This window comes from Zosterops lateralis (assembly GCF_965231275.1).
Source record: "Zosterops lateralis genome assembly, chromosome: 35".
Taxonomy (NCBI): domain Eukaryota; kingdom Metazoa; phylum Chordata; class Aves; order Passeriformes; family Zosteropidae; genus Zosterops; species Zosterops lateralis.
In genome coordinates this window covers 286,623-309,420 of record NC_139795.1, presented here as the reverse complement: position 1 = coordinate 309,420, position 22,798 = coordinate 286,623, and the positions used below count along the sequence as shown (strand labels likewise).

At 49.5% G+C, this 22,798-nt stretch overlaps 1 protein-coding gene across 1 annotated transcript in view; it reads left to right on the top strand.

Annotated features, from left to right (window-relative positions):
• LOC310921507 (uncharacterized protein) overlaps positions 1–22,798 on the top strand; it is a 48,713-nt gene that overhangs the window by 456 nt on the left and 25,459 nt on the right. Inside the window, exon 2 of the mRNA XM_083881642.1 lies at positions 15,283–16,042. Within this exon, the coding sequence (XP_083737768.1) occupies positions 15,283–16,042 (760 nt within the window). The remainder of the gene's footprint in view (positions 1–15,282; positions 16,043–22,798) is intronic.

The window sequence follows — 22,798 nt, the reverse complement described above, 5'->3', positions numbered from 1 at the left end:
GGACAACTTGGTGTTTCCAGCTCAATCCCGACTCGGGCCCGGGCCCGTCCCAGGGCGGTTCCTCATCTGCGGCTTTCCCTCCCACAGCCCGGGGGCGGGGCCTGAGAGCGCGGGGCGGGTGTGGGCCGTGTGCACAGCCCGGCCCTCGCTCGCCGCCATTGGCTGATTGTGCCGTCAGTGCCGGTTGTGGGCGCGCGCTGATTGGGCGGAGCGGGGCCGAGCCCGTTGCCGGGGCCGCCCCCCGGGCGCCCGTGGCTGGGCAGAGGCACCATTGTGGGAGTGCGCGTGCGAGCCCGGGAGCGGCGGCAGCGGCCGGAGCCCGGTGAGGCGGCACAGGCAGAGCTCGGAGGCGGCCCCAGCGCAGGTGGGAGCCACGCTCGGTTCTGCCGGGGCTCGGGGCTGGCTGCGGGCGGAGGGGGCGGCAGGGGGCTCCGGCGGGTTCCTTGTGCCGTGTCGGCGCCGTGTTCCCCGTGGCCTGAGGGCGCTGCGGGAGCGGCTGCCCGCGGTCTCCTTCCCGCCGCTGCCTCGGCAGGAGCCGCTGCCGGAGCAGCGCCGGCTCGTCCCGGTTCCTGTGGGGAGGACGGAGGTGGCCGCCCTGTCCCCGGGGCTGTGCGGGAAAATTCCCGTCGCCAGAGGTTTATGTCCCCACAGGAGCCCGAGGGGTCCTGTAAAAGTGACTTTATTCCTGAACAAAGGGAGAGGCCGTGCGGCCTTTGCCGGGGGTCTCTCCAATTGTTGTAGTACGCGGCCTCCTTTTTCTCCTGATTTTCCCTTCTGCATCTCCCTGTCCCTTTGCCCCGTGGCGAAGGTCCTTGGAAAGTTCAGACTTCCCGATCCGCCTCTTGCATGTCCTCGTTAATATGCGCCCCCCTCTTGTATAACATCCGATATTCACGGCTCTGCTCAGTCTTTGTCCTTCTTCTCCATGTTCAGGAATTTCGCGGGATCTTTGCTGAGCAGCAGTCCGTGTCAATGAGTAACATTTTCTGAAACTGATTATTTCTCCCAGTTACTTCCTTATCTCCAAGTCCCTGGCCCTATCTCCAAGCAGATTCACTCAATGACTCTGTTTTTTCTTGCTGGGTCCTCTGTGGTTTTGGGACTATTGTTAGTGACCTCATTCCTTGTCCTTTTGTAGTCATGTGTGGCTCAGGAGGCCTGGCTGCCACCTGCATCCCCTTGCTCAGCTGCTGAATGAGCTGCCCTCAGCACGGTGTGGTGCATGGACCAAAGATGAGAGTTGCTGTAGCACAACAGAGGAGAAAGAGCATTCGTTTAACCCATGTTAAACAAGTGTGTGCTATGGAACCACGAAACCATGTCCCATTCCCATCCTTTCCATGTTTGGACTGGTATATGAGCTACATTAGTTTTTCCTTTGTTACCTATTTTACCAGTTTTCAGTTGTCATCTATTTGCAAGCATCAGTTTGAGTCATCTAATTTTCCATACTGTTCTCCCTTTTCAGCTAAAAAATAATCTGATCCCATCCCTTGGTGAAATATCATGATCGTCATTTCAGTGGATTTGTTGGCAAGACGGTCAAGAGCTGGATCTGTCTGTTTGGTTATTATTTTGAGGACGTCTTGTAATTTAATGATACCATGAAAATTTTAAATGGGTTCTCTGGCTCCTGATACAAATTGGTTCGGGTTCCCAGGGGCTGGTCCATGGTGTTGTAGGATTTGTTGTGGTGGCCGTTCATCTTTTCCTCATTTTTGGATGCTCTCTCCAGCCAGGGCTCCATCAATTGACCACTTTTTTTTTTATTAAGTCATCATATTAGTGAATTTCCAGCTGATTTCTCTGAGCTTGTGGTAGCACAAACACCCCAGTGGTCTGATGCTCCCTGTATGACACAGACAGTGACAGCACATGTTGGAGTGGGGAGAGGGATGATTCCCCCCTACTTATTTTAGTGAAGTTTTCACAACATTCTCCATTTGATGTCTTCCTTTGCAGCTGAAGCAATTTGTCTTGCAGAGTCAGATCTCCTCCCTGTGGGCTCTGCCTTTGGCTGTGCCAATTCCATCTGTGCAAGCAGGCAGAGCTTGGGGTGAAGGGCAGAGGGAATCAGCCCAATTCCTTCCCCAGGCAAGAAGAGCCTGGTGCATTGTCCACACTTGTGTTAATTTACATTTACAATGCTCTGTCTCTGGCTGCCTGGAATGGAGCTTCAATTCCAGGGCAGCCATCAGGTGACTCACATGGAGAAAACCCAAAAACAAGGCTCTGGGGCTGTTTTTAGTTTTGCTCTTTTTTTTTTTTTTTTTTTTTTTTTTTTTTTTTTTTTGAATAGTATACTATTAACTGTTTATGAGCGTAAGGGTCACGTTTAAAGCTCTTCTAGTTTTGCAATTTAACCTAGAGGTGAGCACTATAAAACCCATACCAAATTTTTGCAATCTCCATCAGCTACAGGAACACATGCCTAAAAAGAATCCAATGTAATAAAGATTCTTGCTACTTCTACTGCTCAGAATATTCTCACACCCCTGGCCTAAGCCTAATTGAAAATATTAAAGTGGGTTTATTAAGAAAAAACACTCTAATGGTATAATATAATTCCACCCAGCCCAGCATGTGAGTCTGACTGAGACCCAGAGTCGAATTCTCTCGTTGTCTTCCCCAGCCCCTGTGGCGAGTGCAGGCACAGAAACCCTTGAAGCTGAAGCAGTGGCAGCAAGGCTGGGCCCCCAGTGTCTGGAGGTGGCCAAGGAGGTGCCCAGGCAGACTATTCCAGCAGAGGATCTGTGGGCAGGCACAGGGGCTTCCCCCGCTGTGGAGCCCTGGCTGCTGCTCCGGTGCCTTCAGGGCGGGTCAGTCGTGGCCAGTCCTGCAGCTGGGAAGTCCAAATCTCCTTTGGGCCTTCCGAGCCCTTGAGCCCAGGGTGAGGGGTCCCCCCGTGCTGAGCTGTGCTGGGGCTGTTTCTGTGCTCAGGGACACTTGGAATAGGCCACTTGGCCCCCAGTGGTGCTTCTTCCCACTCCTTAGGCAGGGCCCGATGTCCTGGTTGGATGGTGTGAACAGCAAATTCCCAAGGCAGGGTCTGTGCCAGTCGAGCTTCCTGTGGGAGAGATTTCACAGGAGACAGGATTCTGGCCACAGGCTGCTTTAAATACACATCCCTTATCTGCAGCCTGCAATAGGTGGAGAATTACCGGGGTAAGGAATTCCAAAGATCAGAATTGTGGAAGCTCCTCTTTAGTCCTGGGTAACATTACTTCTGAGATTCCCTGGACCCTCTCTGGGTCTATACAGCACAAACCTTCAGTCAAAATATGTCCCAAATATTTCACCTTTTTCTCCACCATTTGTGCTTTTTTTTGGCTGGCATCTGCTCTCTGTAGCCAAATCCTTCCTCATCTCAGTGCCCTCTCTAGGCTTATCAGGCTATGAGGCTCAGAGTCCAGTTGTTTTGCCATCATGGTTCCCCCTTTCTCTTTTCAAAATATAAAACCTGTCTTTATCATCCCTCTGTGGGACCTCCTGCAGAAAGGACAACAGAAACCTCCAAGGGTCTGAGCCCAGACAATCAGACCCCTTTGAGTTTCCTTGGGACTCAGCCCTGTGGTGACTTAATGGAGAGAGAGGCATCCTCAATTCAGTTGTCCAAAAAGGAATTTTCATAATACAAAAACAACAAACAATAAGGCGTCCACTGCATTGGAGCGAACTGGTCCAAGGCAGTAACGAGCACCAACGAGGCTCGATGCTGGGGTGGGACAGAGGTATTTATACACCTCTTAGGTGTAGGTAACTGGATGTCACTAGAGGACTGTAAAAATGAAGACAAAAAACTCTCATTGTTAAACTGCACAGGGCTTTGGCCACCCCAGTCTGTAGGATTTCTCCATAATCTCTCCTCTCTGTTTTTCAAAGGCATGCTGTGTTGCATGTCTGGTTGTCATGAGTTGGTGATGACAGCTTACAATCTTGTAAATAGGTTATACTGCTGAGATTAATATGTGTGACTTCAGAGTAAAATTTTGCTACTTTGCCTCACTGATAAAAATTCAATGGGTTATGGTATCTTGGTCAATTCTTTAAGAAGCCTTAAGTTTACAAGTGTTGGGTGTCAGGTTGGAGTATAATGGGTTTTTTAACAGTATCATTTAAAAGATTTTAATGTTTGTACAGGCCTTGACCTGGTGAGCACTAGTCAATCACAATGCATATTTGTAATTTCACTAATTAGATGTTTTTACATTAAGACAAATCTCTGTTGTGGTGGTTGAATAGGTTGTCAGTACTCACTTGCTTTTGGTTTTAACAATTATAACATGAAAATAATTTAACCTGTTAAATTCAGAAGGGTGTTTAGCATAATATGCACATATCCTATTATGAACAGAAAGACAATGCATCTAATCAAAACAATAAGCACTACTAAAGAAAAAATACTTGTAACTGCTTAAATGCTTAGGACCATCCGGGTTTGATGGCATTTTTCTCTGCCAGCCAGGGCTGTGGCCTGGCCAGAGCCAAAGTCCTGGTCGGGAGAGTTTCCCTAATATGTCTTAAAAATAAACTTTTATTAATATTTACTGAAAAAGTTCCGTAATACAAACGAATTATGAATAATCAAAGCAATGCACACAAGTAACATCAAATAATATCTTGTGTCTGGATCCTTGTTTGTGCCAGGCATAGAGTTTGAAGCTTAGTAACAATAAACACTTAAAAGACAAGACAAATCACATTAGGTTTTGATTCCAATTTTGTCAATTTTGTCATATGTTACTAATTTTTGCAAATGTATCATCAATATATTTAACAACATCCCTCTCTGGAAACTGTAGCTGACATGATCTCACATCAATTCTAAAAAGGTACCCTTAAAAACCTTTAGCTTAATTTTAAGTGGGTAAATATTAAAACTAGTTAGCAGAATTAAAACTAGAATCTCCAGAAGCTATTCCTGTGCACAGCTAAATGCTGCAGGATGACCTCACATCTAGCAAAGCAGACTTTCATTAGGAAAACTTCGGTCAACAAAACTAACAAATGCATAGAGGTGGACTTGTATTTGACTAACAGTTTGTGGTTTGTTTTTTTTTTGCAGGGGATTTGGGTTTTTTTGTTGTTTTGTTTTTTTGTTGATTTTTTTTTCAGTGCTGCGGTGGGGCAGATGCGGCAGAGGCGTTACAGTGCGGGCAGGAGCAGCGGGCACGGCTGCGCGCTAATGGCCGGTGCAGCTCCGGTGCTGGGCACAAGAGCTGAGCCAGGCACGGGCGGGGCTTGGCCACACAGCCCAGCGGTGGTGAGACACAGCCCTGTTGTGTCTGGGGCAGCCCTTGGCAGTGAAAGCAGCAGAGCCACCGGCCAGGAGTGGTGTTCAGAGCAGCACAAAGTGTGGGAGGCGGGGAGGTGATGGGAACGGGGCTTCTGGTTACAACCCCAAGAGAATGGTCCTCTGTGTGGGTGTTTGGGGGCTGCTTACCAGCTAGCTCGCTCACTGAGTCTGCATTCAGGGGTATGGTTTATTACCTTTCTGGTTTGGTGGGTCTGAGCCTCAGGCAGAAGCATGGCAAACGGTATGGAAGAAGAAAGGAGGACTCCCACGTGGGTTCCAACTAGGCTTTATTCCACCTAGAGGGCTGCCCACGTACAAAGTGAAGTTTTGCCCTTGGGTTCCAGCTTAAGTACAGGGGGTGTAAACAGAGCAGGGGACAATCTAGAACCAATCTCAGGGAAGGGATGAGTAACCCAGAACAGGGGACAATTAACAGAACAATCTATGCATAATAGAGGGAGGGGGAACCGAGAACCTTCCCAATCACCATGCAGCCCCACCAGAATTTTTCAGGTTTCTGGGCAGGATTGCATGGTGATTGACAAGATCCACCACCCAGGAAAGACCAAGGGATTTGAATGGGGGATATAGGAGCAAAACCGTTATAAAACGAGGAACAAAAGCATGCAAAACTTTGGTACAGCTAAAATGCACTGCAACAATCCTGTCACCTCCTCCCCCACAGGGGGCCCCCCACAGGGGACAGCAGCATAGTCACCATACATTGCATATGTCAGGACACGCGAGGGAAAGGCGGCTGGCACCAAGCTGGAAAAGTACAGCGATTCTTTCTTGTGCTCCCACACAGCTTCATTAGTCTCCCACCATTCTGGGTGGTGGGCATACTGCGAAGGAGTGTAGGCAAGGTCCATGGCGGGGGGGGGGTTGGAGCGGCGGGCTGGACTGGTGCTACACCTGGAGCAGTGGGCAGCCAGTGGTGTGGGCTGTGTAGTGTTAGGTCGGAGGGCTGAGGAGAGCATGGAGGGAACCGGCAGGATGCAGCAGTGGGATCCAGAAGGTATTGCACGTTGCCATTGTGGACTCCAGGTGGAGGGTTTGGTGCCAACAGACACAGGGGATCACCAGATGAGCCACATTTCTCCCTGGGCCAGTGAGGGGCACAAGCATCTGCCATTTCAGCCCTGTGTCTGTCTGCTGGGATGTCCGATGGAAAAAGTTTTAAGAAGTGGAGGTCAGCATTTCCGGGTTTTTCTGAGTCACTGGGTTTTTTAATGTCCGAAGAATTTTTAAACACCCACAAAATGAATTCTCAGAGCTCTTTTTTCCAAATTTCTTCTCCCAGTTAGCCAATTTTAACTTAAAATCCTTGTAAATGCCTCTCTTGGCTACAGCCATCCATACTCCTATTGTTATGGATGTTGCCCTTCTCCTGCCTTCTTCCAAAGGTCATTGCTAGAGCAGCCTCCTCCTGGCTGTCTAGCTTCAAAGTCCTCTTCTTCGACCCACTGCCAGCACACTCATGAGAAGGGTTCCTACGCTCAGCTCCTAGATGAAAGGCCAAGTCCTGAAATGTCTCCTGGATGCCAGGAGTCTCAGTTCAGGCATCAGATGAAACTCCCAGGGGTCTGAGCCCAGACAATCAGACCCTTTTGAGTTTCCTTGGGACAGTCCTGTGGCGACTCAATGGAGAGAGAGGCAACCTTGATTCAGTTGTCCGAAAAGGAATTTTCATAATACAAAAACAACAAACAATAAGGCGTTCACTGTATTGGAGCGAACTGGACAAAGGCAGTAATGCGGAGCAACAGGCTTGATGCCAGGGTGGGACAGGGGTATTTATAGACACCAGTGTGAGTGGGGAGTTGAGGTGGGGTCTGAGGGAAGGGTCCAAGAGGGGAGAATGATTAAGAATATTAAAATTCCTACACCAAAAATTAACTTATGGTAATACAAAGAACGAAAAACCTTCTAGTAATGATTTGCATGCTTGAACTGAGGGAACACGTGAGTAAGCTTCTTTCTTACTGCACTTTGAATGGGGTTTCCCAGGGCATTATTCCAGGATTTTCTTCTTCCCGGGGGAAACCACCTCTACAGACAACAAACACGGTACAAGGAGAATGACATTTTTCACTAAACTTGAGAAGCCTAATCTTTCTAGCTATTGGTCTGCCCCATCAAAGTTTTTACGATCATGTCCAGGAGCTAACAAAGGGTGGCATGCCTCAGGCCAATGACTTAAAGCTTGCAACTTAGAACTTGAATGTTACAAACAAACCAACTTAAAAACTGTCAGAGGTAACATTTAGAACTATTAGAGTAGCATTTCCTTTTGCTAGTAATGTTCTTAAAGTGACTGACTCATGAGGTCCAGGTGAGTTGTCATTCCAAAGATCTCAGATTTCTATCCAGCTGGTGTAGCGGTTGTTCTGGTCACTGTTCCATGGCATCTGCTGTGGGGTCGTCAGGGAGATGTTGTTGGCTGTGGTCCAGAGCAGAGCATAGAGCAGGTCACACGCATCGAGCAGGTACTCATCAAATACCAGCATCTGTGGAAATACCCGCATACCCACACCCCCAAGTGACAAGGTCCCATGGGCCTTCCCGTTTGTTGGTAATGAGGTCCCATACCAAATACCTTCGGTTTAGGTAACGGGATGTCACTAGAGGACTGTAATGATAAGAAATTATTTTAAGATGACAGGGTTTTGGGAGTTCTGCAATATTGTTAGATGGTTTAAAGTTTACTGGGCTTTAGCCACCCTCCCCCGTGGGGCCTCACACCATACATCCCCTTTTTCTGTTTTTCAAGAACACTCTTTAAAGTGCCATATGCACATACAGCAGTTTCTTGTCTTGTAGGGGAATGAGGAATACCTCTGTGGTGTGATACACCCCAGAGCTGTAGAAACTGTTGAGTGTTCTGTGATATGTATGCAGGACCATTGTCAGTTTTTAGAGTGTGAGGGATGCCTAGGGCAGCAAAGGCTGATCACCAAGGTGCAATGGCATTGTGGCTTCTTCTTCCTTTGTGGACTGAGGCCCATATGGCAGATGAAAAGGTGTCCACTGAAACATGCATATGTTTTAGGTGGCCAAACTCCAAGACGTGTGACATCTGTTTGCCAGACTTGTAAGCTTGCAGACTATGGGGGTTAACTCCCATTTACAATAGTGTAGTGTGGCTTTGACATAGCGGGAGTTAACAATGTTGCATTTTTCTGTGTTTGTCAGCAGGAATTGCCATTGTAAGGCTTTAACTCCTTGATGAAAAAAGGCGTGTGGTGGTCTTGCCTGTGTTAGCATGTCTGGTTGTCGTGAGTTGGCAGTAGCAACCTACAACTTTGTAAATAGGTTGTGCTGCTGAGATTAATACAGAGTAAAATTTTGCTAGTCAGTTTCACTGATAAAAATTCAGTGGATTATGGTATCTTGGATAATCCTTTAAGAAGCCTTAAGCTTATGAATGCTGGCTGTCAGGCATACAGTAGGTTTTTAAACAGCATAATTTAATAGGTTTCAATGCTCGTGCAGGCCTTGACCCGGTGAGCACCAGTCAATCACAATGCATATTTATCTTTTCACTGTATAGTACCACCTACATGAGCTCAGGTTCTCAGTACCCATTTCTGTACTCAGCCTCAACAATCGTAACACCAGCGTAACTCAACCTATTAAATTCAGAAGGGTGTTTAGCATAACACACACCTTTTCTCATTATGAATAGTAAAACAACACATCCAACAAAATAATAAGCACTACTTGAACAGAAATACTTACAACTGCCTAAATGCTTACTATCCCTCAGGGTCTGCCATAGCTGGGGTGCCCCTCTTCCTAGCAAGGATTTTGAAAGCTTTTCCTGGGTGAATCTTCCAAGCTGACCTCGAAAAAGGAGGTCTGGCTTTTATAAGACAAAATTTACAATGAAAAGTAACTAGATTTCACTTTTAGGACAGAAACACCAGAGTTTGATGGCATACTTCCTTGCAAGCCAGGGCCATGGCTTGGCCAGAGCCAAGACCTTGGTTGGAATGCTTTCCCTACCATATCTTAAAAACATACCTGTATTAGTATCTACTGAAAAAGTTCTCCAACATAAACAACTTAGAAATAATCAAAAGAATGCACACAAACAACATCAAATAATATCGTATGGCTGGATCTTTGCATGTGCCAGGCATTGAGTTTAAAGCTTAGTAAAAATAAACATTTAAGAGACAAGGTGTCGTTCAGCTTTTGATTTCAGTTTTGTCAGATGTTACTAAATTTTTGGAAATGCATCATCAGTATACTTAACAACATCCCTCTCTGGAATCTGTAGCTGACATGATCTCATACCAATTCCAAAAAGGCACCCTTAAAAACCTTTAGCTTATTTCTAAGTGGATAAATATTAAAACTAGTTAGCAGAATTAAACACTAGATTCTCTAGAAGTTAATTTTTGTGCATAGCCGAATGCTGCACAATGATTTCACATTTAATAAAGCAGACTTTCATTAGAGTTGTCTAGGTCATAATCAAATCTAGGTAGTTTTTTGTTAATTTGGTGCCCGGGCTGCACCTTCTTGAGCAGGTGGCTCCTGTGCCACGTGGCGTCTGCCATTTTGGGGGCTTTTGGATGCTTGCGATATGTGCTCTCTGCCATCGTGAACAACGGGCACAGGCATCTTAGCAGCCGCTTCTGCATTTCTCTTGGCTATTATCAATTTTAATGTGTCCATCAATGTCCTCCAGGTAGTTAAAACATTTATGGCAATTTTGTCACCTCTAGAGGCAGAGTCAAAAATCAGTTGGCTGACTCGTTCGCAGACGTTAACACTAAAGGCAGCATCTGTGGTGATTTCTATACCTTGGCTCTTACGAAACTGTAGTAAAGTCTCTAGAGCCTCTTTATCATGCTCAAACCCTCTTTTACCTAAGATCAAAGTCCAAACATTCACTGTAGCTTTGTCGTCTGCTGAAATTTGACCACCTATGCCCCCAGAAGTGGCTGACCCTTTTTATGTCCTTTTTTTGGACAATCACAGCTCCTTGGCTGTTGGCAGCTCTCCAGCTACTTTCCTCACACAGCTCTCCAGGCTGTTTTCTTCTCATAGCTCTGGCTGCTTTTGTTTTGCAGCTTTGGTTGTATTTTCTCTCACAGTTCTTGGCTGTCCCTCTCTGGTGTTCCATCTCCTTTCTTTTTTTGTGGCTTAGTTATCACATCCTTACATTGGGGTGCACCAAATGTCGTGGAGGGATGACAGGATGTTATGTTCATACAGCAGAGAGAGATTTAATGGCCTGCACAGCTCTTGTATAGGCTATTCAAAAGACTCTGCATTCAAACCTTATTGGGTATGATTTGGTTACCACCCAGCTCATTCACCAGTACCTACGTGCTTATATTCTCTTTAGGGATTGGCTGGCATGTGGTCTCTGTAGCCAAATCCCTCCTCCCATATACTACCATTCCTCCAGCCCCACTCACTGCCTGTGGATGCTCATCCTCTGACAGCTGCTGAGCTTTCTGCAAAATCATTCGTTTCTCCAATGACCCAAACAAAGTTCTTTAAAGATAATCTTGTGGATTCTTCCACGTATAATCCACATTTCCAAGATATTGTGTGAGGTCATAGGTTGGAGGTAGACGGACAACACAGTGCACCGAGGATCATCAGAAAACAGCATATTTTATTGTTCGTAACCTTCTTATATGGTAGGTTCAAAGCTCCTGAATCCAAACAACTGATTGGTCTGGGTTTTAACACCACACATGCCTTTGACCAGGGATCTGTCTGCTTTCTGGGTTGAATATGATTGGCTGAGGTCCCTGCCTGGGCTTGAATCAAACCCATCCTTGCCTCACTTGACTACTTGTTTTACTTCTAGGTTGGTTGAGTTTAGTGTCTGATACAGACAAATGTATCTGTCCAGCTACAAACTAGTGTACTGTGACACCTAGATATTCCTTCCTCCTCCTCCTTGTGCTGGCCGTGCCCTGCAGAGCCCGTATCCCAGAGCCGGTGCCTGTGGTGCCGCAGTGTCCAAAGGCGGCTCCCCCGGCGGGCAGGGCCGGCAGCTCCACGGGGCCGGGCAGCGGCCGGGGCGTCCCGCAGCCTCCTGGGGGCCGGGGGCCAGTGCCGGCCCTGCCCGGGGGGTGGTGGGGTCAGGCAGCGCCCGGCGCTGAGCCCCGGCTGCCCCACAGCCCCGGCCCGGCCCCGCAGCTCCCCACAGGCCCCCAGACCGTGCTCCCGGTGCCGCCCCTCTGCGCCCGCTCCTGCCGCTCCCCACCACAGAGAAACCCCCTGGGATCCTGACCTCCTTGTTTTCCTCCCCTAGAATCCAGGGATACAAAGTATCTGGATCAGCTGGCAAATTTATAGGATAAGACCTTGCTGAAAACTTCCCAGTCCTCAGTATTTTTCTCTTCCTCCTCTTTTCTATCATCTTTTCATGCCACATGGGTTCCTCCTCCTGCTTATTTCCTTAACCATATTCCTGCACACTCCCCTTCATCCAGTCCCTTCCCAGCATATCAACATCATCCATCCCCTGTTGTCTCAATCCCTTCTCAAAATCCCTTTGTCTTGGTTTGGAAAGACAGGTATCTGCCAGGGAAAGCTGGAGTTTCCCTTGGAATGGAGAATGTAAACCACCCCCCCCCCCCCCCCCTTTCTTTTTTCCAATTATAAATTTGCGGTTAGAGGCTTTCAGGCAAAGATTTGGGGATAGGAATAGTAATTCTTTATTAGTATGTATAACAAAGCAAAGAAAAACAACAACTACAGCATTAATAACAAGACAGTACCAAGAACCTTGAGGGCTTTGCTTCACAAAATCCCAGGGCAGAATCCTCAGAGCATGAGGCTGGAAACAGTGGAGAGTGCTGGGCTGGTAGCTAGCTGCAGGTGGCAGGATGTCCCCGGCAGGCAGGGGGGTTGCAGGGTCACACTGTAGCAAAAAGAGCAGCGCCAAAGAAGCTGCGAGGGTGGGGGTGGGCTGGCCCAGCTCCAGCAGGGCAGGCGGAGGAGCTCAGAATTCCAGGGCAGGCAAGCAGATAATGGCAGACGTCCCAGGGCTGGACCCCTCTGGCGACTGTGAGCTCCTCCTGCAGCAAGCAGCTGTTCTCTCTCCTCAGTGCTGAAAAACAAAGAGGGAAGCTGCCTCCTGCTCCATAACTCACAGTTATCTCCCCCTCTGAGCTTTGGCCACCTCTTTGTTTTGGTCAAGCAGCCTTAAGTACCCAACACTTAATCTCATTAGTAACTTATGGAGAAAAGAATTCTTTAGAGTAAAAAATGAACAAATTTAACCCCTAACACGCTTATTGTCCCCTGGGTGTCCATATCCTTAAATACCTCTGGGCGAATGTGCAAACTGCCTCAACATTCTCCCAAGGGACCTTCCGAGATATTTTGGGATTGTCATCCCTTTGGCCAGGATGCCTTCCTGGCTTTCCCTTTTCTACCCTCCATGGGTTCACAGGCATGTTTACTCCCTGAAGATTCTACTGTACTCACTGATGAGATTTTCAGTGCTCTTTCCTTGCCAACTCTTCACAGACCCCCCTGATGTGTCACTCGTCTGTCTCCTGGACACTCTTGGGTCCCCAATCAATCCCCAGTGCCACCGCCACCCAAGGGAGCCGAGGAGTCCTGGTTTAGGGCAAATTTGTGAGAGAACCCCTGAATGAGGTCCCTCTGGCAAGCAAACCCAAACAGCTCCTCCCCACAGCCAGTCCAGGAAAAGAACTACCTCAGAGAAAAGTAGAAGAAATTATTTATTTAACAAAGTGCCTACAAGCATAAAGAAGGAATCATATGAAACAGTAAAACCTTTTGTTGTTCTGAAGTGAGATCGTAAACTCAGAAAGTCCTTGCCGGGGATAGCTCAGCTTGCTCAGTCTCTTATCAGTCTCTGGAGGTCCAGGCCCTGGTGGGCCACAGATGCAAGTTCCCAGCGCTCCTCTGGGGTTTTCAGCCTGGAGCAGGTTTAAACAGTCCCAAGAAAAAGAAAAAAGCAATCCAGAGAGCTTCTCTGTCTCACCTAGCTAAAAACTAACTGAGAGCAAAGCACGTCTCCATGCCCCTGCTTGTCTGTGCCTCAGATGAGCATGGTGCAGGAGCAGGAATGCAGAGGAGTGAATGCTGTTTTCAAAACAAACTCAGCACATCTTTCTCCCCCTTCGCTCTTGGAACTAGTCTCAGAGCACTGATTCTTTCTCTCTGGGATCCTGCTTCATGTCTCTGCTTCATGCTCTTCAAGGTTGCTCCTCCATGATGATCCTCCCCATGCCAGCTAATCTCCTGTTTTACCTCATTCATCTTTATTGGATATAGCTGTTACTCATCAGGGGCAAGGCTGTATTGGTTAATTAACACAGCTGTTACTTATCAGGGGTTACTTAGTCTTAAAGGTACAGAACTTAACATACAGCATAAACAGAACAGACAATGGGGGATAGAAGCATTAAAAAGTCACCCCAGGACACACCCGAACTGTGTGAGGCACCTTCAGCTCCACTCACTGCCTGCCACCCTGGACAGTGGAAGGACTTCAGACAAGTCCTAAGATGTGTGGAAAAATTCACATCACCAGAGGATTGTGTCCACAAAGAAGACAGAGGAGTCCTGTGAAAGTAATTTCATTCATAAAAAAAGAAAGAGGCCATGGGACATTTCCCATAGGGTTTCTCCAGTTGTTACAGGATGCAACCTCCTTTTCATCCTAATTTTCCTGGCCACATCTCCCTCTGCCTTTCCCCATCGGCTGAAGTACTTGAGAGGTACAGACTTCCCAATCCACCTACTACATACCCCCCTTAACATACACCCCACTTCTGTATAGGTAACGATATTCACAGCTCTGTTAACTGTTTGTTCTTCTTGTCGAAGTTGATGAATTTAGCAGGACCTTGGCTGAGCAGCAGTCTGTGTGGTCAGTTAATAACATTTTCTGGATCTGATGGCGCCTTCTGTCCCTTCCTTATGTCCAAGTGCCTGGTCCTGTCTCCAAGCAGATTCGTAGCATCTGTTTGTAAAGACACTTCCCTCTTCTTCCTTTCATGGGGGTCCCCCTGTTTACGGGACATCCCCCCTGGATGGGGGCTTTTCCCCCTTGCTGCGGCCCTGCCCCTCAGGCAATGCTCATTTAATCGGAGTGTGTGGCGCTGATGACTCATCAGTTGTCAGGCAGACCCACACCTCCCAGTGTTCCCCACCTGGACCCCACCTGCACCCCCCCTCAGCCCCAGCGCCCCCTAGGAGGGGAATATGGGGAGGTGGGAGGTGGGAGTGCCAAGGCCGGGCCCCCCTGCGCTGTCGTGGCGGGAGCAGCTGCAGTGGGGAGCGAGTGCGGGCGGGAGCGGCCGAGAGCCCAGCGCTGCCCCAGCCCGAGCTGCCCCAGCTCCATCCGTGCCCCTCCAGTGGGATGCTGTGCGTTTGGGGGGGAGAGGGAGCTGGCAGTGGGTGCTAGGCCTGGGGGCAGGAGGAGAAGGGAAGGAGAAGCAGGGTTGAAGAATAAAATGTTCAAAGGATGCACGTGGAAGGAGAAGGTGGGATTGTGCAGGAGAAGGAGGAATAGTATGAGGAAGAGGAGTGTGAAAAAGAGTAGGGACACAGGAGGAGGAGGAGCTGGAAGAAGAGGCACCACAAGGTTCCACCCCTCCCTGTATCTGCAGCCTCCCCCCAGCTAAAGGAGCATTGCCCCCCCCCCCGCCTCCACATGCAGCAGATAAAGGGGGAAGAGGATCCATGATTTTACTGGGAGTGAATCTTGGTGTTTCTAAACTTTATTGGGCTAAATGTTGGTGCTTTGGTTTCTTTAGGGGGCTGAATATATTTTGGAAGGAGTTTTGGCTGAATCTTGCTGTTTGGGGAGTATTTGATCTGTGTCTTGATGTTTGGAGAACTTTTGGCTGAATCTTGGTGTTTTGGAGGTTCTTATCGACATAAGATACCCAATGATTTCCTGAGATGAACTTGGGCAAGGAGGAACCCCCAGCCTAAGGCACTCTCCTCTTGTTTTTTCCCCAAACCAGGATTTTTAATTCCCAAGGAGTGGCCTGGATGGAGGAAGAGGAGGAGGAAAAGCCCCAGATATGCCCCATGAGGACGGGCTGCAAACCCAGCCCAGGGAGCTGCGAGGAGAAAAGACCTGCCCTGTGCCAAGAGGGCAGCTGGAGATCCAGCTGGAGCTCAGAGCTGGTGGAGTTGCCTCATGGAGGGGAGAAGCCCCACAGGTACCTGGAATATGGGAAGGGTTTCAGCCAGAGCTCCAACCTGATCCAGCACGAGGTGATCCACACTGGGGAATGGCCTTATCAGTGTGGGGAATGTGGGAAGAGCTTCAACCACAGCTCCAGCCTGATTCGGCACCAGAGGATCCACACTGGGGAAAAGCCCTACGAGTGTGGGGAATGTGGGAAGAGCTTCAGAGACAGCTCCAGCCTGATTCGGCACCAGGTGATCCACACTGGGGAACGGCCTTATCAGTGTGGGGAGTGTGGGAAGAGGTACAGCCAGAGCTCCCACCTGATGCAACACCAGAGGATCCACACTGGGGAAAAGCCCTATGAATGTGGGGAATGTGGGAAGGGTTTCAGCCACAGCTCCAACCTGAAGGAACACCAGAGGATCCACAATGGGGAAAAGCCCTACGAGTGTGGGGAATGTGGGAAGACCTTCAGCCACAGCTCCCAGCTGATGCAACACCAGAGGATCCACACTGGGGAAAAGCCCTACAGTTGTGGGGAATGTTGGAAGAGCTTTGGGTGGATCTCTGGTCTGATCCAGCACCAGGTGATCCACCCTGGAGAACGACCTTACACCTGCTTGGAATGTGGAAAGAGCTTTGGATGGAGCTCCCACCTGAGAAAACACCAGCACATCCACACTGGGGAGAGGCCCTATGAGTGTCCCAACTGTGGGAAGAGGTTTCACATCAGCTCTGATCTCCTCAGACATCAGCGGATTCACAGGGAGGAGAGGCCCTTCCGCTGCCCCAACTGTGGGAAGGGCTTCAAGCACAACTCTGCCCTCGTCACCCACCGGCGCATCCACACTGGAGAGAGGCCCTGTGAGTGTCCTCAGTGTGGGAAGAGCTTCTCACAGAGCTCTAACTTGACCAGACACCAACGGAGGCACCACTAAAGGGAAGCCCTGCAAGTGCAGGAAGAGCTTTGTGCGCTGCTCCAGCTCCATCCCCCATGGGAGGATCGGTGTTCAGTGATCCCCAGTGACCCCTGTTGGGCAGAGCCCTGGTGATCCATGGTCCTGGTGATCCATGATGTGTTTTGGGAAGGCACCTGGTTGGGGGGTCTCCACATTTTCTTGACTCCTAATGGGCATCTGGATGAATGCAGGGCCTGGAACATCCATCAGGATGCAGACCGACAATGGGAATGTGTTGCGGAGAGTGGGTTTGTTGATTTTCAACCCCAGAAAATCTTTTATGTTTGATCCTATCTTCTGGTGGCATCAAGGAATACTAGATGGTCTTGGAAGTCTTTTCCAACCTCAGAGATTCAACAATTTTTATTTCGTGTTGCACAACAGTGTCTTCCACAGCCAAATGGTGGTGATCTGGGGCAGAGATCAAGATTTTGAAGACAGTGGGGTGGAAACCCCACCAAAAAAGTTCTTTCCTCTCACCCAAGAACAGGGATCCTCAGCCGATATAGACATGGAAATCCTTTTCTTTCGGCCTTGATTTTTTAATTTCTCTTCATTCCTTTAAAATATCCAATGTTGGGATAAAAACTAAGACATTGAACTAAGACATTGGTGAGGACATGGCGGGACATAGATATGGTGGGACATAGACGTGGAGAGTGACATGGGGACACATGGACATGGAGGGGGATGTGGCCATTCATGGGGACACAGGGGGACACAAGCACCAATGGAGATGTGGGAGACAATGACAGGGATGGAAACATGGTGGGGAGACAGCTGTGGGTGAGGACAGGGTGGGACATGGCCAGTGACATGGCGGGAACTTGCAGGGGCTGTGGGAGATGCTGGGTTTGAGGGAGTTGAGGGTTCCTGAGAGGGACTTGGGACTTGCTGAGGGCTTTGGGGATCCCAGGCCCTGCAGCCCCAGCTGTGCTGGGAGATCCTGGCAGAGGTTCTGGGACAGCTGCTCAAGGAGCCCCTGCCCTGGACCCTCATACGAGCATTAGGCTCCTGGAAAGGAATGAACGTCCTTGTCCCCAGGAGGGAAATCTCAGCACTCCCAGGGTGTTAGGGGCAGCTGAGAGGCCACAACAGGGAGGGGAAAGCCAGACACAGCTGTCCCACTCCAAAACTGCACTCCAAAAATTCCCAAACTCAGGGATTCGTCCCAGAAAAATGCTGCCAGGAGGTGTCTGAATTGAGATAAGGGGTGATGGGACCCCCAGATTGAGTTGGGAGGAGACTGTGGATTAGGGGAACAATGGGAGAGGGAAGGAAAGGTGGGGCTGGGATGGATAAAGGGTGGTTCCATGGGAGATGCCTTTGTGTTCCCATCATTTGATCCCTAGGGTGAATCCCTGGGGTTCTGGCAGGGGATGGTGTCGCCCTGAATTTTCTTGCCTGTAAGATTTTGTACCTTTGCAGCAGCTTTCTCACTCTGCTTCACATAAACGATATTAGAACTTATCTATGTGTTTACGTATTTCTTCTCTAGGAGGAGGAATGTGATTGATGGTCAAGTCCACCAATGATGTTCATAAGGTGGTGACCCTTTTCCCCCCTGCCCTGAGCCGCAGTGGCACTTCGCATGCTGCCGCCTGTGATGCAGAGGCGGAAGCCAGCCTCGCGGCGTTCACTTTTAAAGAACGGGATGGCACAGCCGATGATAGACGGGTGTTCTCTTGTGGCATGGGGTCCCAGGACGCTGAGTCCCCTTCAGCTGGTCATTTGACCTTGCCCCCATGCCAGGTGATGGTCCGGCCACGAGACCGCACACGGTTTTGGGATGATGTCTGCACCAAGGCTGAAGCTGTAGGCGACCATGGTTCGGCACGGCGCCCCCTGCAGGGCAAGAATGGATCCTCTAGCTCTGCAAATGTGAGACAGGCTCTCCCCCCTGTCCCTGTGGAACGTGTGGGACAGGATTCAGAGGACGATGAGGTTTCGCCAGCCAGGCTGCAAGCTTTCCCTGTGGTAAAAGATGCTGGCCGAAAGAAACATGCCTATTTGTTGTGGCAGGCACTGATTGATCTTTGTGATAGGATTGGTAAACACGGTCTGGGGTCTCCTGAGATGATGCAAATGCTACGACTGATAGACACAGACGTGTTACCCCCCTATGGCATTCGGTGTTTGGCCAGGGTTCTTTTTCAGCCGGTCAAATATGACATGTTCGAGTCCAAATGGACTCAATTGGCTGAAACTGCTGCAGCACAGAATTAGATGGCTCATCAGGATGACCCTAGGTATGGGGTCGGGCCAGACATGTTGCTGGGTGTAGGTGAATTTGGGGATGTGAATAAGCAAATTGCCTATGAGCCCTTGGTGCTGGAGCAGTGTCAAAGAACTGGCGTGGCAGCTTTGGTACAGACAATGGAGATGTCTGCACTGAAGCAGTCATTTGCTGCTGTGGTTTTCCCGGTGTTGCTGGCTCTGGCCAGCCCTGGCACCACCGCAACTTGGGGGTCTTTGAGTCAGTGAAACAGAGCCACTGCTAAGGCGCAGATGAAATGAGAGACGGGACCCTCCGATGAAACAGCAACTGAGGTTTTATTCCAACCCCAGGGCCGAGGCTCCAAGATTGAGAGATGGAGAGCAGGAGAGCAGGAGAGACCTCAAGCGCCTGAAGGGTTCAGTTTTTAAAGGGGGAAAAAGAACACGTGGGACAGCAGAGCACGGGGACCAATGACAGGAATTCAGGGTACATAATTTAACTTGTAGGAAGGGGAAACTCTGACTCCAACCAATCACCCAGGACTCTTCTTAGAAGTTTCCAGACACTGGGAGAGGTCTCTGGTTGACTGGCAGGAGCAGGTGCCATGTAAACAACAAGATTGACAGATAACTGCTATTTGGTCCTAAGAATAGGAAGAATAAGGGGTAACAAGGCATGAACTATGCAACATTAACACCTAACATATCAGCAAAGGATAACCATCAGCGCTCATCAACCCACCGCCACAATTTGCCATGATTTTTCAGGGAACAGACGAACCTTTTTTGAGGTTTGCAGAGGGGCTGACAGCTTCAGTTGAGCAACAGGTGGATGATTTCACTGCCAGAGGCGTGTTGCTCACAACTGTGGCAAAGAGCAATTACAATGCAGAATGCAGGAAGGTCAATGAGGCCTTTCCAGGCAAGCCCTCATTCTTGCAGGTGGTTGAGGCCTGTTCGAAGATGGGCACCACCAGTGGTAAGGTGGTTGCCTTGGCTACCATCCGGCAGCCAATCTGGAAGGGGCAGCAGGGTGAGAAGCAGAAACAGGCAAATGCTCAGGCTGGCAAGAAGAAAGGAAAGAAAGGGAAAAAGGGGAGCATTGCTTTGTTTTATTGTGGACACTGTGGACGACTGAATCACATGGCCAATGCTTGTAAGGCAACGGTTCAGGTGAATGGCCAACCTCTGTCGAGCTCGGGAAACGGGCGGCGGAATGTGAAGGGGAAGCGTGCTCAGACAAGTGTCTTCCCAATCCCCAGAGCCGATGGAGATCTGCTGGGCAAGCTCACAGCCAGCACCTGCCGTTCGGCAGGCGTAGACGTCTGCACCGCTGAAACGGTTGTCCTGAAAGACAGCACAGTGCATAAAATCCCCCTGGATGCCTTTGGTCCTCTGGGTGATGGTTTGAGTTCCTTTCTTATGGGTAGATCTAGTACCACCATTCAGGGTATCATTGTGCATCTGGGTCTCGTGGATGCAGATTACACGGGAAGGATTTATGCCATAGTTTCTATGTCCACTCTTCCCCTCACTATCCCTGAGAAAACAAGAATTGCTCAACTTGTGCCCTTTAAGTCCTCTGTTCCCAGGGCAGAAAGTCAGGTGAGAGGAGATGGCAGCTTTGGATCCACTGGGCCACCTCAGGTCTTCTGGACCGACGTCCTGACCAAGAAGGGACGTCCTGAGAAGATATGCACCCTGTCTCTTCCTGGTGCAACACCATTGGAAATTCATCTCCACAGGACCCTTGACACAGGCGCAGATGTCACGATTGTGTCCATTGCTGCATGGCCCCTGGATTGGCCTTTGGACCCAGTGCGGCCGTCTGTTGCAGGACTGGGAGGGACGAAGCAATGCTACGTGAGCCAGAAGTCGGTGACAATCACAAACCCGGAGGGTCAGGCAGCCGTTGTCCAGCCCCATGTCACCGACACCCCTGCCAGTCTTTGGGGGAGGGATGCTCTGGCCACGTGGGGGGTGTGCATGGGGACAGATTTTTAATTGGGGCCACTGTGTCAAAGGGCGCAGTGTTTCCGACGCCTCCTGTACAGTGGCTGACGGACAAACCCATTTGAGATCCTGAGTGGCCCCTTCCCCGAGATAAATGGGTCGCCCTTTGTGATTTGGTGCAGGACCAGTTGGACCAGGGTCATTTGGAGCCTTTTACCAGTCCCTGGAACACCCCTGTGTTCTGCATCAAAAAGAAGTCTGGGAAATGGAGACTGTTGCAAGACCTCCGAAAAGTGAATGCAGTGACGGAAAGCATGGGGACGCTGCAGGCTGGTATGCCATCGCCCACCATGCTTCCAGCAGAATGGCCAGTCCTTGTTGTGGATATGAAGGATTGTTTTTTTACAATTCCTTTGCATCCCGATGACAGACCGAAATTTGCCTTTTCAGTGCCAGCAATTAATAATGCTGAGCCTGCAAAATGGTATCAATGGAGAGTTTTGCTGCAAGGCATGCGAAATTCCCCGAGCCTGTGCCAATGGTATGTGACCCAAGCCTTGTCTGGAGTTCACAGGCAATTTCCTAATGCCCAAATTTATCATTACATGGATGATATCCTGGTGGCTGCATCCAACCAGGATGAGTTGCAGAGGATTCAGCCTCAGCTGATCTGTGCCTTTCATTCTAATGGGCTGCAGGTGGCTCCAGAAAAGGTTCAGCAGCAACCTCCCTGGAAATACCTGTGTGTCAAGATACTGGAGCATTCGATCCAGCATCAAGAGGTGCAATTTGAAAATTCAGTGCGCACATTGAATGATGCCCAGAAATTGGTGGGTATCATCACTTGGTTACGTCCGTATTTAGGACTGACCACAGCACAGTTGTCTCCTCTGTTTGATCTGTTGAAGAGGGACACTGATTTGAAGTCACCTTGGACATTGACCCCAGAGGCACGTCAGGTGCTGGAGGAGGTTCAGCGAGCTGTTTCGGCTTGGCAGGTTCATTGCATTGATCCCTCCATTGATGTCACTGTGTTCGTCACCACTCCAGATTTACATCCCACAGCCATAATTAGCCAATGGAGTGACAAGTGGTCTGACCCCTTGCATGTCCTGGAATGGGTTTTCTTGCCCCATCAGCCGCAGAAGATGGCAATGGCATTGTTCGAGCTCATTGCTCGTTTGATAACCAAATGCTGACAACGGTGTTTTCAATTGATGGGTGTGGATCCTGCACAGATTGTGCTCCCGCTACCACAGGAAGATTTCGACTGGAGCCTTGCAAACAGCGTGTCACTGCAAAGCGCTCTGGAGAATTTTACGGGGCAGATCACTTATCATCTGCCCAGCCACAAGCTACTGCAGGTGGCCAACCACACAAATTTCATTGAGGCCCAAACATAGCCAGGAACCAGTGCAAGGACCCACCGTCTTCACTGACGGATCGGGAAAAACAGGGAAGGCCATTGTCACTTGGAAGGATGGATCTGAGTGGAAGGTCCTGGAAGGCCACGAGGATGGGTCAGCCCAGTTGGTTGAGTTAAGGGCTGCCATCATGGCTTTTCAGAAATTTTCCCAGCAACCCTTCAATTTGGTCACAAATTCTGCTTATGTAGCCAACATTGCTCAGCAGTTGGGTCATTCAGTATTGAAAGAAGTCAGCAATCCTGCCTTGTTTCATTTACTGGAGACCCTGTGGTGTGCACTTCAGGACAGGGTTCATCCCTACTATGTTCTGCACGTTTGAAGCCACACGACCTTGCCTGGATTTGTAGTGGAAGGCAACACGAGGGCTGACAAGTTGGCTAACCCAGTGTAGGTAGCACCTCAGCCTGATACACTCGCGCAGGCCAAGGTGTCACATGGGTTTTTCCACCAGAATGGGCATACAATGCAGAAGTAGTTTCAGTTGACATCAACTGAGGCCTGTGACATTGTCGAGTCTTGTGATGACTGTCACGCGATCGCTGCACCTTTGCCAGCAGGGGTAAACCCCAGGGGCCTTAAGGCCTTGGAACTTTGGCAAACAGATGTTACCCAGATTGCCGAGTTCGGCTGGCTCAAGTATGTGCATGTTACGGTGGACACGTTCTCATCTGCTATGTGGGCTTCGGCTCACGCAGGAGAAAAGGCCCATGATGTCATTGCCCACTGGAGGGAGGCCTTTGCTGTTTTAGGCATACCATCTGCTATCAAGACCAACAATGGTCCTGCT